Below are 18,291 nucleotides of genomic sequence, written 5' to 3'. Positions count from 1 at the left end.
TCTGGAAAAAGGGGGTCCTGCTTCTATGTGGTTATAATAGTGCTATGTTTGGAAGGATCCCTAAGAATAGTAGTTAAAGAAAAATCCTTGAATGTGATTCCAATGTTTGGATCTGACCTTAGAAGCATCGGTGGTCTCTCCCACCTTTATAGGATACCACATTTTTGTAATTATAGAGGCGTTCTACTGGGCAATACACACTGAGTGAATGTTCCTTATCCTCATTTGTTGAGTGCCTTGCCTTAACTAAGGTTTCAGCCTACTTTCAAATATGAGTTCTCAACAAGATGAACATGGTTTACTTTGCTATGCCTTCTTTCACACATAAACACTATTTATTATGTCTATAATTATTTATACATGTTATTTTCTTAAAGCTTCCACAGATAAATCAACTATTGCCAGAATAGTTACCTAAGCATATGTTTAGTAAAACATTTAAATAAATTTCCAAGAGCCGTCTTCTACAACAGTTGGAAATAGGTGCTTAGACAGAAGGATCATTTTAGCTTTATTGAAGTACTTACCAGATTTGTGTAGGCTGTTACTGTTTATAACAGAACATTTACCTGACTTTTAAATAACCTTTAAAATAACAAGTGTTTAATTTCAGAAAAAAATTAAAAACTGCTGTACACCTCTTGAAGCAATATTATACTTGTAAGATTTAATTTGCTGACTTTCACAAGTGTTTATTTCATTGCCTTTGATTTAGTTCGTATTACAGATCTTGAGCCTGGTACTCCTAGAACTGAAGTTCCAGAAGTCATAGGTAATGAGAATATGTGTCCTTCAAACAGTGCTTTTCCTACTCATTGCCATAACATTGTAGGTACAGGTTCTCTTGCATCTTAAAACTATCTCAACATCCTCTGTTGTTAATCCATTACAGTCTCTATCTTCAAATTATACTAAACTCTATGTCAAGTTATCTGTTGAATTTAAGAGAACTGTGCATAAACTAATTTCAGGATATCACTGCCATGTGTCTTCTCAACATTGTGTCATATGATCATGTGCATTTGTTTAAACAGCATTAATTAGTTTAAGCTTCATTTCAAGCATTAATTTCCATCCATTCCTTACTTCCAATGCTTATGTCTTGTCAATTGTGGAAATACTATATTTCTTTGTTCATATTACTTTTTATGTTATTATGTTGTATTAGGATCTGTGTGGTTATATTGGTAGATGTATTATTTCAATGAATAATGTTTCTAGCTAATTGTCAAAATTTTAAATGTGCTAAGACTTGAAAGTTCAAGTGATAGGCATATATGATAGAGTAAGCTGACTCTTTTTCCTTTTCTAACAGGGTATTAAAATGTTTCTTAGCTTTTCTTGAATCAAGGACCACTTTGAAATTTTGATGAGCATTGATTCTTATGTTTCCAAACATATAAACTCATGGTTATACCATGATTATTTAAACTCTAGGCAAAAATAATAGGCATTTATTTTAATTTGTACAGAGGGCAAGTAGACTGATGAATGCTTTATTTCAGTAGAGTTAGAAAAGTATATATTACACAAATGTGTAAAAAAGTTTGTCCAGCAGAGTCTTCCATATTAAGAAGAGGCATGTACGAGAACTTGTTAACCATAGTTTTTAGCTGTGTGCAATGCTATGTCTATCTTATGGGATTAATGAGTATTTGACCATTTGGTCAATCTACAAAGAACAAGTGTCTCTTTTCTCTGAGTTCTGAAGATTAAAAATTGACTTCTAAAATTAGTCATCAAGTGAATTTTTAAAATATCTTTGGATTATTTTATTCTTTTTGGCCAATTATGCCTACAGTCCTTGAACTTATCACTATTAGAACTAACGCTCCAGAAACAAGATTAGATAATGATATTCCGTGTTTCTCATTAATTTTTTATGCTTATTGTCAGCCCATTCTATCATCATCATAATCACATTGTCATCAACTTCAAAGGACTGTCTTGTCATCATCTGCTGTCTTTCAACTTAATTTTTCCTCTTAAGAGTATTGCAGACTCTTAAAATAAGTTACCTATTTTTAAAAGCTATGCCTGAGCCTATATCAGAATGTCTGTGCTATTTGAATTTTTGTCATGTACTTTTGTCTAGTGAGGGTTCACTTTTAAAGCTGAGTTTCAAATTCAGTGGGTAATGTCTCAATCTTCTGTAGACCACCTAAATATAAATATAACAGTTAGTATAGTGCCATGGATTCCTTGGTCTATTTAAATTTCTTGGTGTGAATCTAAGACCACACAACCTAGTTTGGCTATAGTACTTACCTTTCTTTGAGGTTAGAGATATACAAGGATCTTCCCTCTTTGACTTAATCTTGTGTGTTTTATCTCTCAAGAAACTTTAGTGATAAAAAAAATTAATGCAATAGAAGAAAACATTACAATCTTAAAAATTATATACCTAAAATGTTGAGAAAAAAATAGCATATTTTAGAAGACCAAGAGCTTATTTCCAAAACCACCGTCACTAGAGTAAACCAACATTTCTTCCTTCAGCTCCTAAAACATCACAATGATCCCATCATCCACATCCCAAACAGATTTTCTAAAGCAACCTTTCTTATTAGAGTCAGAAAATCAAACACTGCAGAAAACCTCATGTTGACCATAATAAAATGCTTAACAGAGTTCAAAGGTTGTGACTACCTTCTGCAATGAATTATTCCTAGCTTCAGTTTACCAAATCTTCAAAAGAAACTATTTACTTCCTGTCAATTCAAAAGTTTTTTTTTAAGATCTTATTTATTTTGAAAGATATGTGAAGGGAAAGAGAGAGAGAGAGAGAGAAACATTGATTGGTTTCCCCTTGCACGTCCCCAACCAGAGACCTGGCTTGCAACTCAGGCTAGTGCCCTGACTGGGAATAGAATCAGTGACCTTTTGGTTTGTGGCACAATGCCCAAACGACTGAGCCACACCAGTCAGGACCAATTAAAAAATTTTTAAAAATTGTTTGTCATTCGAAGCTAATGTTTTGAAAGAAAAATTAAGACTCTGTATGTGTGTTTAAACTTTCTCATTTTCATGTTGCTGTTTTTGGTTAGTTCCTACTACAGGCTTTGAACTTGTTATTCATAATTCTGAAGCTCGAGGAACATTAGGTAATAATTTTTATGGCCTCATTAGGTACTTCCTTGCCCATTAAAAGTCACTCCATGGCTGCTATGGCCGGAGTTGCTCTTGGTTTCTTAGACTGCTGTTGTCATTCTATTTCACACTTCAGCATATAAGTACTCAGGATTTTAACTCAAGTGTTGTTACCTATTGTTTTTAACATATATCCTTAGGTCCAGTTGAGGAAATCTATCTGGCATGAAACCCCTTTAACATTTTATTACATGATTCAGTGAAGAGTCTGAAGTTCAAATTGCTCTCCTTCTGTTTAGTATTTACATTTATAAAACAATGCCAATTAAGTATAATGAACTTTCTCTGTACAACTTTACTTTCTATAAGATCTGTGTCATATTCTCATTACTCTCTTCCTGTTTTAAGAAATAAGGATTCCTCATTGTAATAAGTTATCAAAACAAAGTTGCTTCCCAGAAGTGCCAATCCTAATAAATATGTTACAGGCTCCTCAGCCATTGATTAATTTGGTTATCCCTTATTCTCCACCACAATTTAGCAATTGTTCTTAATCTTTAGTAAGTAGGAATCTCTCTGAGTATCTAATTATGCATGTTAATATGTATTCCTTTAATAAATCAATAAATTTTATGTATTATTTTGGTCTCTAAAGGACCCCCAGTGAAGATATGGAACAAATTATATTAGTATAGTAAAATTTTTCAAACTTTGGAAATAAGCTCAAGAAAATCTATTGTTTTAGAAAACATAGGTCAAAGTACAATGCTGTTGGTGGCTTCTGGACCCACAAACACTATAGGTAACCCAAGATTTTCTTTCTTTAATTTCAAAGCAATGAAGAAAAAAAAACCCATCCTCCTCCCAAACTTGAATCTTCCCAAAGCTTCTCGGTTGAAACATATGGTTTCTGGTTTAAAGAGTCCTTCTAGCCCATTGCATTTGGGCCCCAGGAGTGACAATGATGTGCTAACTTGTACTTCTCCCATCTGTGCCTTCTAAGAGAAGGGCAAAAATAGCGATTAGCATGTCTACAACTACATGGTTGACCAGAAGGCTCATGGTTGGGGAGATATATGTGGTAGCCAAATTCATCATGTGCCCTGCATAAGGATTGTCTCTGACAAAAGGCGTATCTTACTCAATTCACTTGTTATTACTTTCATTCATTTCTCTTTTTAAAATGCTGCTTATTTAGTTTATGCGAACAAACATTTCCTTGCCCCCTGGGTTCCCAGCACTATATTAGCCATTGAGTGGGGTGGGGTGAGGTGCTAAACAGAGATGGAGATCAAAAGTAAGGGTATGTTTTGCCTTTTGAACAGACGGTAATATAGTTGTGGAAAAAAATCTGTTCTCGAGTTTTTCTTAGATACAAGACAATTTGCTTATACAAAAGCAGCTTATTTAATTGACTGGTAAAAATAGAGAAAATATTTAAAGGAGTCAAAGATCTATATGGGCTTTTAGAAAATAGTTGGACTTTGAAATAACTTTAGGATTTGAATTAGTAGATGGAAATGTGGGAACAGCAAAAGTAAAACACAAAATCTTGACCACTATTGAGGGTACACAAGAGGGTAGTCAAACAGGAAAACATAACAAAACATTTCTAGATGGTACTGAGCATTTTGTTAATGGTACTGTCAGAAAATCAGCTGTGAGCTCTTAAAATACCCTGTGAGAATTTAGATTCAGATGCAATAATCAATAAGAACCTAACTTTTTCAAATAGACCCTTGCTTTTTCTGGGAGGATGCTTAAGATCAGGAGTCAGCAAGATTTTTTACAAGAAGAATTAGATAGTGATTATTTTAGACTTTATAGGCCAGTCAGTCTGTCACAACTACTCACTTCTGCGATTGTAGCCTGAAGTCAATCAAAGCCAATATGTAAATGATATGTAAATATGCCTTGAATTATCTTAGTTTGTGGATGTATTTTTGTTCTAATAAAAGTTTTAATTTCATACCATTTTTACATTATGAAGTTTACTCTTTTAAATATTTTCCCATGATTTAGCAATGTAGAAAACATTCTTAGCTCACAGGTTAAGCAGAGGAAGGGCCATAGTTTGCCAATTTCTGCTTTAAATAATGCATACTCTGCATGGCACTCTCCATCATCCTGCTGTTTTGAAAGTCTATATATTTCAATTCATTGCTACATTTGTCTAAACCTATGAAATAAATTATACATAATTGACAACTTAGACCCTCTTCTTTCAGCTCCCACTGAACTGCAAACTCTTATTTTGAGACCAGTGACACCACCAAGCCTAGAAATGACACAAAGTCAACCTGGTAAATAGATTGTTTTATCTGTCTGGGTACACTGTGATCTTCAAAGGACAAACTCCAGGTGTTGTATTTCCAAATATAAAAAACACAAAAAAATACACGTTTAACAACTCTGTTTACATATTGCACAATGGTCTATGATTGCTTATTGGTGTTAAATTAGTAATGTATTATATTTATATTGTTACTCAACAGTATAGAAAAACATCATTCTACTTTTTGCTCTGTTTCATTTTAGATAATAATTATGTATGTGGTTAGTCAAAAAAACCACTTAGAAGAACCGATTTTATTCTTTATCCTTACTTTTCACTAACAGTTATGAATTTGTGGTGCTGTTTAGTAGTAAGCTCAGTTTGTGCTCTGCCGTGTGAGAAGAATGCTAGTTGAATTGTGACCACTAAGGAAGGATAAAGTTCTCCCTTTTGTAAAGATGAAAAAACTTTACCTTATACAGTATGAACCTGAGCATATTGGCCTTTCAAATTGAAAACAAAAATTTTTAATTATTCTTAGCAATGCTGTTGCTACACCCTAACATTTATTTTGAAAGATTGGATCTTAATTTTTTGTAGCATAGGATTTTCATCTCCTTCATGCATCTTTAATTAACTAATGGCACTTTGGGATTCATGTTGACAGTACAAGATATGATTGTTATTGGTAACCTACAATACTTAGAAAATTGTGAATTCAATTCAGTTATTAGAGCTTCTTTTAGTGTTAATATTATCATATTGGTTAGTATAGAGCAGTTATAGGAACAGTGCATTTTTCTAAATACTTAATCTTCGTTCATTCAATGCTTACAACAACCCATCCTTGATCACTTGTATCATCATGTGTTTGGGGTTTGTTTGTTTTTTTGTTTGTTTTCTAGTTTCTGAAGTCCAGGAATCTGTTACATTTAGCACCGGGTCATCAGAGGAAGCTCTAGGTAAAAATGTTTCCTAATGGGAAGTCAGGTATATGTGCTTTTTCCATCTCATTGTGGAAGTCCTCTTTGAATGCCCTCATGCTTTGTGACATTTCATGGCTCCTCATATCTTGCCTGTGCTCATCCAGTGAATCTTGAGACTCAAATATTATATTCAGCACATTGTGCAAGTGTCTGCTGTGTTGCTATGCAAGTCTCACCATTTCCTTATTTAGTTTCTTCTCAGTCTGAATGAAATTTTAATATTTTTATGTTCTGATCACTCTTTCAACATGACTATGCACAAGCTATTCTTCATTTTAATGTCATTTGTAGTATTCATCCCCATGTTCTCCAAGGACTCACACTATGTCTTTTTTTCACTAAAATGCTTTTTAAAAAATGTCAGGAAGTGAAACAACTTGCTTTACTCCAGGTAGAAAGTGCCGTAGACCCTACCAGCTCTCATATGTGTGTGTGTGTGTATTTTCCCACACAACACATTTCTTTTATTTCCTGCTTTCATTTCTGTCATCTTAAATTGCAGTCATCTTCATCGACCACTTAAATGTTATTCTCATGAATGTATCTACTTGAGATAACTAATCTTTGTTTTCAAATTAAACAGTGTTCCCTTACAGAGTGTTATGGCGCTACCCACCACTAACCAGGCATTCCCTGTTTCCTCCCTAGCATCAACAGAAACAGATTATGTATATCCCACTGCCAAAGCACCACTCAGGCCAGAAGAACTAAAGACTGAACGTGGTAAAGGTTTTCATGCTTTGATTCTTTTAATTCAACAAACTTTTATTAGTGAATATTATGTCCATGGAACAGGAACATTCAAGCTGTGGTACTTGGTCTACAATTGAGTAGATCTGAAGAACTATAGTTTCCCAAATTCTTGGATTCTTAACATGATAATTTACTCTCTGAATACAGAAATACATTTCAGTTTCTCTGTGGTACCTAAATATTGAGGCATAATAATTTATAAGCAGTTAATGAAAGTTAAAACATAAATATTAGTTGGAGGGTTACTTTTATAGGATAGAATTTCTACTCTTGGTTCTCTTTTTTCTTCTCTAAATTCATTGTCCTGCAAAGTCTGAAGAGAATAAGATGTGTTGATATTAAAGAAAAAAATACTTGACTGTAGCTTAACATCTTACAATATTTTAAATTTTTCTCCTTTGCTTTGATACAGTTGTGGAATCTATTACAAATGTGTCTGAGCCACCTGAGACCACATTAGGTAATGACATGCCACAGCGCTTTTGTCCTCATTGTCACCATTATCTGAGAACCTCGGGTTCTCTCTCATTGTGAAGTCATGCTGCACCATCATTTTTTGTCATAGCAGTTAATTTACTTTCTAGGTTCTTCTATTCATAACCATTGTCCAATAAGTCTCCTCTTCCATTCAGTTTTGTATGTAGACTTGGACCCTTTCTCTACTTAAGTCAGCAAAACTCTCCAATCTAAAGCATCTTTTTTCCTAACACTGTGTATTCTGCCAGCTTGATGTTGTATTGAATATTTCAGATAATATTTTTTGTATAATGACCCATTCATACTTTCTACCTTGACAACATACGTTCCATTAACACTCATTCCATCACGTTCGTTTACATGTTTGATGTTTTTTCCTTATTTAAGTGGAATTCAATGCTTCTTGAATTGGTTTATGCTATAACACTTTTTTATTACTTTGTTTTTTCCTTTACAATTGCTACTGAATATGTCTTTCTAGCATTGTTGAGGAGGTACTAGTGTGAAGATTTAAAAAGTAAGGACATTGCTTACATTAAAAGTATTTTTGTAACCTGGCATCTCTAAACATTTTTTAAACTAAATGCATTATGAAGAAGGAGGAATGCTATTTTGCTGCAGACTTGCAATTTTCTTTCTTTTAAAAAAATATCTACCTGTTACCATCATATCTATCATCTGTACTCAACGTGTGTGAAGGATCACGGTCACCTTGGTTATTCTCCTTCAGTGACTGTTAGGAGCATCAATTCTGCCTTCCCAAACTATAATCCTACCCAGCCCAAGTGAGCCTCAAACCGGGCCGGGCAAATGCATCATTTTGTATTTCTTGTAGAAGGTGAGAGTGTGCAAAATATAAGAACGGAAAGATGACATGAGCACTGCTTGACATCAGAAGCCCTACCTTAACCACTCAGCGCGCAGTCGCCGCTGCCCCGCTTCTCTCCATCCTTTGCAGGCCACCACGTGGCAGTGTTGTGAATATTCTTCAGGACACAACTGAAAAACACCTCTCAGCTGCTGGGCAAGTGTTTAACCTAGGAAGTAGTAATGTTTCTGGGGAAGAACATTTATATTCCATTTAAATAGAAGCTTAAATACTTTATCATCTTGACTAGTTTTACAAATTCTATGGTCATGTAAATAGTATTTTAAGATACCTAATTTGTGTCTGAGGTTAACAGAAACAGGTTTCTCTGTGGAATCCACATGAAAAGGTGTAACTGATCATAGTAACCTTGTCATTATTCAGGTCATTTACTTCTTTCCACTTCTTCCTGCAGTGGTTTGGCCATTTCACTGAATGCAAAATAGGAGAAACTGAAATAAAACCAGTTTCTTGGGCAAATCATAAAAGGTTTACTTGATAGTGGATTTAGAAATGAAGGAAAACAAGTCACCAACGTGGATAACTAAAGGTGCTGCTTCTTATAAAGAAAAGTCCTTTCAATGCCTATAGGCTCTCTTGAAATCAGAGTTTACTACAAATAAGCCCAAATTTGTGTTTTGATTGCCATTAAACTTTTTTATATGGCTGTATTTCCACAGGAGATAGAGGTATTAATTTTACTGATTGTCCTCAGAAATATCTAATTAAATATTGCCTATTAAACTCTACAGTTTATTACCAAAATTTTGCATTGACTGCATTAACTGAATCTGTGTCAGTTATCTCTAACTTTTCAATGTTTATTGTTTTTAATAGCTATAATAGTGAATATTATTGAAATGTTTAATTGTGAATGCTATTAGTGATTTTTCTTTCTTTCTGAATCGTTTTGGTGGACTTGCCTCCTGATATGCCCTGACCTACAAACTCTCTCTCCTATACCCTGGGGGATGTAAATAGCCTGTCAGTAGGAACCTCAGCAAGTAGTTGGGAGTCAGGGAATCCTAAGACTGAAAGAAACTCTAGAATCAGAGAATTTTAGAACCAGAAGGGCTCTTTAAAAATTCTGTAACTTTTTTTTTTAATTTAATTTAAATTTATTTTTTCAAATACATTTGGGGAGGCAGAGACAAATTCTGTAACTTTTGATGGAAACCCTGCATCTGTCACCCAGTGATTAGCAAAGGGCCGTCTCCAGCTCCAGGTTCCAGTTTCCTAAACCACTGTAACCTCCAAAATATCTTTGCGTTCCTCTCTTTTACAGGTGAGAAGATCCCACTGAAACCACTGCGCGCCTTATGTATTTTGATTTAGTATCAAGAGGAAGTCTCTGCAGACTCTTTAGAAACAACTTCTAGTATCTAATCACACTTGTTTTCAGCAATCTTTTCTTAAGGTGCCTGAAACTTCATGACCTTGGAAAACATTTTGTTTCTTCTTAACTCTCTTATCCCAAATACATTTTAATCCAACCAAGTAAGGTGTTTCCACAAACTACAGCCTTACATTTGATAATTCTTTTCTCTAGCAAGATATACTTTCAATTTCCTTGGTGAAAAAATGATTGGTTTTTATCCTGAATGTCCTAGAACTCCTTTGGGAATTGCCCAGCAAAGGAATAACTTTCTTCAGTAATCTATCCTTTTAATGTCTATTCAATTTCTCTTCTTCAGTATGATCAATAAATTTACTTTGTTTAATAAGGTTAATTATTTCCATCAGCACTTACTATTGAAATATATTCATTTTCTAGGTAATATTTGGAATGTGACATGCTAACTTTTTTTTAGAAGCCATTGTATCTATTCATAATCAAAACATGTATTATACTGGAATAATCTGATAAAAGGGGGTGAACTTGTATTAAATATTAAGGATGAATATCTGTTGTTATAAAATTTATTTTAACTTGTTTAAAAGGTATTTGAAGTAGATGTTTCTGGAATTTCAACAGTTTCCTTTGCCAGCTGAATATCTTGAATATTATTTAATGTGCCTTCTTGTTTTGTTTTCTGTTATAACAAGAAATTATTTTCCTATACTTTGTAGCTCTTTGGAAGCTTTAATTGCATTAATTGCTCTGTATTTAAGTCACCAGGCACTTGATAAACATCTCTGAGAACCTAGAGGCTATTAAATACTGTAACTCTTGAAGAGCTCTAGAGATCCAAATTTTATATCCTTTTTTTTTAGCTTCCAAGCAAATACCGCTCATCCCTCCCAAACCAAAAACATCTCCACATCCAAGAGTCCCACAGACACAGCAAGGTAAATACATATTTTATATTCTGGCCTGAAAAGTTTGATGTTATTGAAGTTATTCTGTTGAATTTTAGCGAGTTGGGTTTTAACCCTCATGAAACAAGTCATCTTTGCAACCTAATAAATATTTACATTTATTTTTAAACTGAAAAGTATGTTATTGGAATAGCTTATTCCAGAAAACTTCCCTATTGTTACATTATTTTGAGCAAGAGGATGGAGAAGAAAGGAATTTCTTAAAAGAGTAGAATGGAATGTCTTTGCCTCTCCCAGCTCGAAAATCCCTAGCCCTTCCATGGTCCAATCACCTAAATTTTATTTTACCCTTCAGTAGATTGTATTTAACACAAATGTCATGAAGATTTTATAGATATAGATATAGATATAGATATATTCGCTATTTTATATATTACATATAATGTCATGAAGATTGCATATATATCCTCTTCTCTATATATGCATAACATATATGTCCTCTGCTATATATATTATATATGTATATAGCCTATCCTATAACATAACAATTACATGATATTGTTTTGCTGTAAAGGGCCCAAACAGGATTCATTATAACCTTATTTTTATTCTGTTGAAGAAGCTCTCATATGAATGATTAATTCTGACCCTAACTTCTTCACCAAGCTCTTGTCTAATTTCTCCAACTGCCTCTACCAATCTCCATTTTAGCCTATCATAAACTTGACATTCCTCAAAGAAAGTCTATTGTTGTTTAGCCTTTCAATTTACATCTGTGGCAGGTTCTCAGCGTTTTATATCTGATTTTTACCTCTCCCTCATGCAGCCTCTGCAGTTCATTTGTTACTAGGTGTGGGGCATTCTAGCATTGGTGCTCACTCTGAGCATCCACCCAGGCATGCTTAGTCTGTTGTCATCAATCAACTGATCTCCTGTCCCTCTCCTCTCCTAATTTCAAATTGTATCACCCTTGATGCTTAAGTGATTGCTTAACTAATTATTTAATCAGTTAGTCATTCAACAAATATTTATTGCTTTCTGACTAGGTGCCAGGCTATGCACTAGACTAGAAATATGAAACAAAACTGAACCCTTTGTGGTCAGGGAAGTTACAGTCTATGCCAATCACCTAAATTTAAATTCATCATTTATACATGGTCTGCTTCCAAAAGGTATATGAGGTGCACCTACCAATTTATTAGGAAAGGAACCTTTGCTATCACTAATGGTCTGGGGAAAGGAAAATGTTAGCAGTTAGTGGTTCTGAATTCCCACTACAAATTTTCAAATCATATCTCAGTATCCCTTTTTAAAGAAAAAACTAAATATTTGGGCATGATCTTTAGTGTCTGATTCAGAGAGAAATTTGACCTGTTATTTTTTGTTTGTTTGTTTAAAGGGTACTTCCTTAAAAGACAGTTGTATGTTCCACATCTAGCTAATGATTTTAAAGGTGCTTAATATACTTTAAAATGTGTATTATTTAATTACTCAAATATTGTTATGAAAAAAATATGGGTGTGATACATAAGTATATGAGGGTACTCCCCTAATAGAATGAGACATTTAAAATAAATAAATACATGTGAAACAATATATAAGAAATACTGAGAAAAATGATTAATGACTAATGAATAGAATAGGAATAAAAAAACCAAAGCAAGTATATTAAATTTGTAGATAGGTAACTAAAATCTAACTTTAAAAAGTAAATCAACAGATAAAATCATATGAAGATGCTTTCAACTTTTTATCTGAACATAAAGCATAGAACAAAAGTAGCAGAAAAAGGAGAAATGGAAATAAATAAGAAAGCATGAAAGCTTAATGAATGTTGGAAAAATAAGAGTAGAGATGAAAAATAAGTGCTGGGAGTTAAGACACTGGAAATATAAATTCCTGGTTAGTAAAATTTTAAAAAGTAAAGGAGATATGAAATAACAAGGAAGACATTCATAATTTTCTTTTGGAGCTGTACTCTCTACATATAAAAATACAGAATAATAAATCAGTAGCTTACTCTAAATTTCCATTATTATACTATATTTAAAGTTTCAGATTTGATTTAGACCTTTAGCCAACCTTTCTCCACAAGATATTCAGCTCCAGAATGGATAGATTAGTATGCTCACTGCACTCCACTCTCTAAATCTGAAACCCTTGACTGGCTGCCAAGCAAGCAAGAGAGCCTCCACATTCTCTCTCAGCTCAGTTAGCTAACTCCCAGCCCATCGGCGTCTCCTATGGAAAATAGCTGCAACCCAAATACTTCTGGCTTTGTCAGTGTTACTTAACGCAAGGGAACAATTTGGAAAATTGATCATGAAGAACAAAATACACTCTAATTATTCCTCTTAAAAGTGAATGAAATTAGGATCTCTCTTACACAAGAGAATATGATCTTACTGAACAGGTCCCACTAATGTCCTGGGTTTTTGTAGTCTTTCAAGAATGCTTGTGTATGTATTACACATATGTATTACTAAGTATTTCAATGGCAGATATTCAAATCCTAGTACTTCCCCTCTAACCCTTGACTAGCTCTTTATGAACTTCAAAAAGCTCTTTGGGTGGGATGATGTTCTATTCATATGTACAATACCAAATGCAAATTTATTATTTTTTGGGCTATAAGGCTCTCATCTGAAAAGAGCGTATGCACCTTAAAGTGAAACATGATAGATAGTGAAAAATGATAGATATTCATCTATCATTTTTTTCAGGATGAAATTCTATAATTGGGCATGTCACCTTTCTTCTTATGTATAATTAAACTATGTTTATAAATTACAAGGCAAAATTTAAATCTATATTTGCCATTGAAGGCAATATGGGATAAAAAATTAGGAACAAATCATCAAGAATATTTTGTCCTTAAATAAAGTTTTGATTTTTAGATTTCTGTGTCTGCGGGTAATCCTTAACAATCCTATTATTAATTTCATACCTAGAAATCTTATAATTATTCATACTGTGGGTTCTCCTAGTTTTTGTAGGAGCAAAGTGAAAAGTAGAATGTTCTCAGATCCTTCAAAGTCAACTTTGTAAAGATTTTCTAAAAGTGAAAAAAAGTTACAGTTTTCACAGCATTTTGACATTTTACATTTAATTCTCATATCCACCCTTTAAGATAAGACAAGTTTATTATTTCTTCCAAAAAAATGAGAAGCAAGTTAAAATGTGACCTGTTTGGATAGAGAGCACCCAAGTGTTTGGATCTAGTGATAACGTCTGAACCTCAGCTTCAGTTTAAGTCTTACCTCTGGTTCTTAGCATCTGTGTAACCTCAGGTGGATAGTCACCAACCCAAACCTTTAAAATGAAGCTGATAATTCCTTCCTCCCAGCATTTTGATAAGGTGAAAGCATTTTTGATATTGTTAAATGAGATCTAAATAAATTAGATCTTTTTTTACCTGGTATGCCATTAGCACCTGTTACTCCAAAGGACCAGTTGCAGAAACACAATTTTAGTTTGCCAAGATGTTCATTTAAAGGTGTATTTGGGGCCTAAGAACTGCAGCGAGAGCAGGAAGCCAGCCCGCCCACTCCATTCCATTCCATGCTCCCCCGCTTCCTGCTGTGGCCTGATCTGACTTGAAGATCATCCACATCCACATCCACATGAAGCATCTCTCATCCATGCTTCATGAGCTTCTACTCTGACTCACTGAACTCATCTTCAAAGAAAGACATGGGAGTATAGGGAGTAATTTCAGGAGAATTCAAGCAAACATCCGGACAAGAAAAGTGTTCTCGTATTAATTTAACTGGTAATCTCTTCTGATACGAAGATTCCCCATCCTACCCTTATGCTTAGTCAAATATTGTATTTCTCAGATTTAATTTTTCTGAAACTATCTGGAAATCTCACCGATCTATTTTTAGAGCCTAAGGTTTATTTTTCTGCTTACCTTCCAGTTTATACCCTTTTTTTAAAAAATCAGTGGTTAGGCTTACACTTTGTGAAATCTGTGTTAAGCATGACCAGGAGATGCAGACACAAAATGACTGATTACCTGAGTTCTCTCTTGCAGCTGTTAAGGTGCTCCAGCATGTTACTTCAAAGCCAAAAATGTCACCAAAGCCAGAAGTGTCATATACTCCACCTGGTAAATGTTTTATTTCTTTTTTGAGTCAAATGCATTCTACTGTCACACTCTGCTGCAGTGAATCATGAGAGCTGATGGATGTGAGGTCAATGTTTCACTTCTGTTTAGACACCATGTTGTATCATATAGGGTGTGATCATTTCAAAGGTGTTACAGAGTTATCTAAGTGCTCACATAGTGAGCTACTGATACAATTGAAAGGCAGAGACTCAGGCCAAGAATAGAATGTTTCTTTTAGAACTAAAGTTCCCCTATCTTATGACCTATAAAAAATGACCTATCAATGCTAACTCTGCTATGCTCCAATGTTTCACCAAAATAAAATAGAGAATTCAGGGTTTTTCCACAAAAATGATAAAATGGTGTTTTTACAAACAGAGGAAAGATGTTTAACCATTTTCTTAGGCTTAGAGATTTTATACTATTTGGCATTGAGGGTTTGTCTGTTTTTCCTGTCAAATGCTGTTTTACCAGTTCATGCAACAATAGCTTGCGTTAAGAAGTAAGAAATTAGCTTCACAAAAAATGATTTCTTTAGCTACAAATATCTATATATCTATATGTAGATATATATCTTGCTTATTATCTGAGAAGGCCTTTTGTCCACTATGGGACAGAATAATCCCATATATGTGGGAGTGGCAGTGGGGACTACGAAGAGAAGACCTTTTCTGCATCTTGCCACCAATGTTCTCAGTCTTCAAGTGACCCTAAGACGTTGTTAGCCAAACAGTTCTATAATACACAAAACTGAGCACATTTTTAACTAGAGTATCTGAAAAATACTATCAATATTTTTCCTCTTTCTTTTTAAAGGTCCAATTACTATAAATTCCTAGTGTTCCTAGAAGCCCATAAAACATTCCCAGAACCCAAAATATTTCTAATCTGTAGCTTGAAATGATAGCATTTTTTGAAATCCTCACCCAAGCATAAGTTTTTTTAGATTTTTAGAGGTAGAGGAAAGGGCAGGGAGAGAAAGAGAGAGAGAGAGAGAGAGAAACTTGGAAGTAAGATAGAAACCTTGATCAGTTGCCTCCTGTATGTGCCCCAACCAGGGATCAAAACTGCAACCTACCGTATTTTGCCGTGTACAATGTGCACTTTTGTGCCCAAATTTTTCAGGGAAAAATAAGGATGTGCATTATACATGGATAGCATTAATTCCTATCTATATAAATGATTTTAATTCTTTTACTTATGCTTATGCATTAAAAGTATAACTCTAGAAAACAGTAACAATATCTGTAATACAAAAATAATACTCTGGAATATAATCATCAGTTTTGTTTCTAAATATAAATAAATAAATAATTGAATTAAAAAATTAAAAGATTTTTTCCTGAAAGTTTGGGCCAAAAATGTGGCTGTGCATTATACATGGCAAAGTATGGTATGTATGTGCACCAACCGGTGATCAAACCCACAACCTTTTTGGTATAGAGAACAACACTCCAACCAGCAGAGCCACCCGGACAGGGTGAAATGATAGCATTTTGGAAGCAAGTCTGAATTCACTTGCTATAGTGTTTTCCAGATTGGGGGGTGGTGGGAAGTGCTGCTACTGCTGTGGAATTGTCAGGTTGCTGCAGGTGGTGGTAGGGTACGGAGAGTCACCTCTGCCCTGAAGCCTAGAATTTTAATTTGTTTCACTAAACCAACAGCCAATATTATAAATGGCAATAAAAAAAATATTGATCTTCTTATTTGCAAGAGATCTTATTTTTCAATTGTGAAAAAAAAAATGTAACAGAAATTGAGTTATCACAGATAACAGCAGTAGATTGGAGTGATTTGCCCTTTTTTTTTTTCCATTAGAGAAATACTATTGATCTTGATGTTACTTAATCTCGTTAAACCACTGTATCTAATATTTAAACTTTTCTTTTTAGATGTTTAATATTAGCCATAATTCCATCAACCTTAGTTTCCACCGGAATTCTAACCTATAAGTGCAAGCAGAAGAGCAACAGCACAAACACTCTCCCGGGAGCCTCCACTGAGCTCATGCTATTGACTCCCCAGTTCCAACAGTTCAGTTAGAATTCTGTCTTGAAATCTGGTATTGGTTCCACTATGATCTGTATTCATCAGGGGCTCCCTGTTGCTCCAGGGGTGTGAAGCCTGTAAGAATAATCATAAGGCAGCTGCTACTGTGTTTCATACAAGTGTTTAAACAACCTGTTGTGTTCAAACAGTGTCTGGTTTGTGTCTAGGCTCAGATTTGCTTCCTAATGAACCCAAGACCTTGTTTACTGGCTTCTGTAGGTTATTCCCCCCAAAATAGAGGTAAATTACATATATGTTAATAGAACAGTTTTAGTCAGGTTTGGCTATCAAATGAGATTTTAAGAAACTTTCAGTTTCAGAGCGTTTTGGACTTTAGAACTATGAGTAAGGAATTGTGGACCCGTGGCTATAGAAGGTCAGTGAAGTGGTAGGCCGACCACAGTGGATGGAGAAGATACAATTGAGAGACAGATAGAGATTTGTGATTAAAGGAACTAGGGCAAGAGAGGGTGTGAAAAAGTAAGCCATGTCAAGGGAATGATTAAAAAAAAAAAAGATATTGGGGCATTTGAGCTGTTTTATAGGTGGTGGGGAAGAAACTTATGGATAAATGGAAATGTGGGCTAATGGAGAAAATTATAAGATAATAGAAATAATGGAAAGTAAAAGGCCCAGAAGAGATGAGGGGAAGGGTGGTCCAAGAGCCCAGGTTAAGCTTGGGAACTGGCCTGCAGAAGGGCGGGAGACCAGCTTCCTCTCAGATTGGACCTACGGGTACAAGGTTAGAATAAAGGAATAGGGTACTGCAGGTGAAAAGGGTGTGTAGTCTACATGTATTACTTTGCTAAAGAATCAGTCTCTTTGTAGACTTTTTGAAGGGGCAAACTTTATTGCAGACTTCATATTTTACCATCTTTATCAGGAAATAACACATTGATTCTCTCATCAGGAAAAGTAGCCATACACATTCATTTTCATTCGTCCATATTAGACATTTTCACTCATAATTGTCTTGTGTTAGTTAAACTTTTCTTTAGAGTGGTGCCCTTTATTCAAAAAGATATGTAATTTCATTATTGTCTCATTAATATACATGATAAGTTGGTTAATATAATTGAGTCTAAAATATAATAATGGTACATACTTACAAGGAAATCATAAGTGCCTTCTCATAAAAATTATCATTATTTATATTGTTTCGACCAGCATGGAAGATATAGGTTTTAGGAATCATGCTCTCATTTAATACACAGTGGCATGCCACATATGGAAAAAGAAAAAAATAAAACTTGCATTTCTTGAAGCTGCAATTGACCAAGCAAGAGAACGATTCATTACCGTTTCCTGTGAATATGTCTATTTTTTCTTTCCACTGATTTTAGCTGCGTTAGAAAGCCTGCTATTGCTGTTTATTAAATCGTCACTTCATGGTTAAAAACGGCCAGTCACATCAGCAAGTATC

The 18,291-nt window shown here is 34.4% G+C and overlaps 1 protein-coding gene across 12 annotated transcripts in view; it reads left to right on the top strand.

The window, feature by feature from the left end:
- Positions 1 to 18,291, top strand: part of ABI3BP (ABI family member 3 binding protein) — a 245,748-nt gene that overhangs the window by 166,670 nt on the left and 60,787 nt on the right. For 11 of the 12 annotated variants that reach the window (XM_054577379.1, XM_054577381.1, XM_054577377.1 and 8 more), the window contains 7 exons: positions 716 to 772; positions 5,319 to 5,393; positions 6,271 to 6,327; positions 7,000 to 7,074; positions 7,517 to 7,564; positions 10,664 to 10,738; positions 14,745 to 14,819. In XM_054577379.1, coding sequence (XP_054433354.1) covers positions 716 to 772; positions 5,319 to 5,393; positions 6,271 to 6,327; positions 7,000 to 7,074; positions 7,517 to 7,564; positions 10,664 to 10,738; positions 14,745 to 14,819 — 462 coding nt within the window. The remainder of the gene's footprint in view (positions 1 to 715; positions 773 to 5,318; positions 5,394 to 6,270; positions 6,328 to 6,999; positions 7,075 to 7,516; positions 7,565 to 10,663; positions 10,739 to 14,744; positions 14,820 to 18,291) is intronic. The other variant, XM_054577380.1, reaches the window with a different exon arrangement.

The sequence above is a fragment of the Pteronotus mesoamericanus genome, unplaced genomic scaffold (genome assembly GCF_021234165.1).
Source record: "Pteronotus mesoamericanus isolate MK-2021 breed Mesoamerican mustached bat unplaced genomic scaffold, CSHL_Meso_final contig_42, whole genome shotgun sequence".
In the NCBI taxonomy this organism is placed as follows: Eukaryota; Metazoa; Chordata; class Mammalia; order Chiroptera; family Mormoopidae; genus Pteronotus; species Pteronotus mesoamericanus.
The sequence above is the reverse complement of the archived record's forward strand: the minus strand, read 5'-3'. Positions and strand labels throughout refer to the sequence as shown.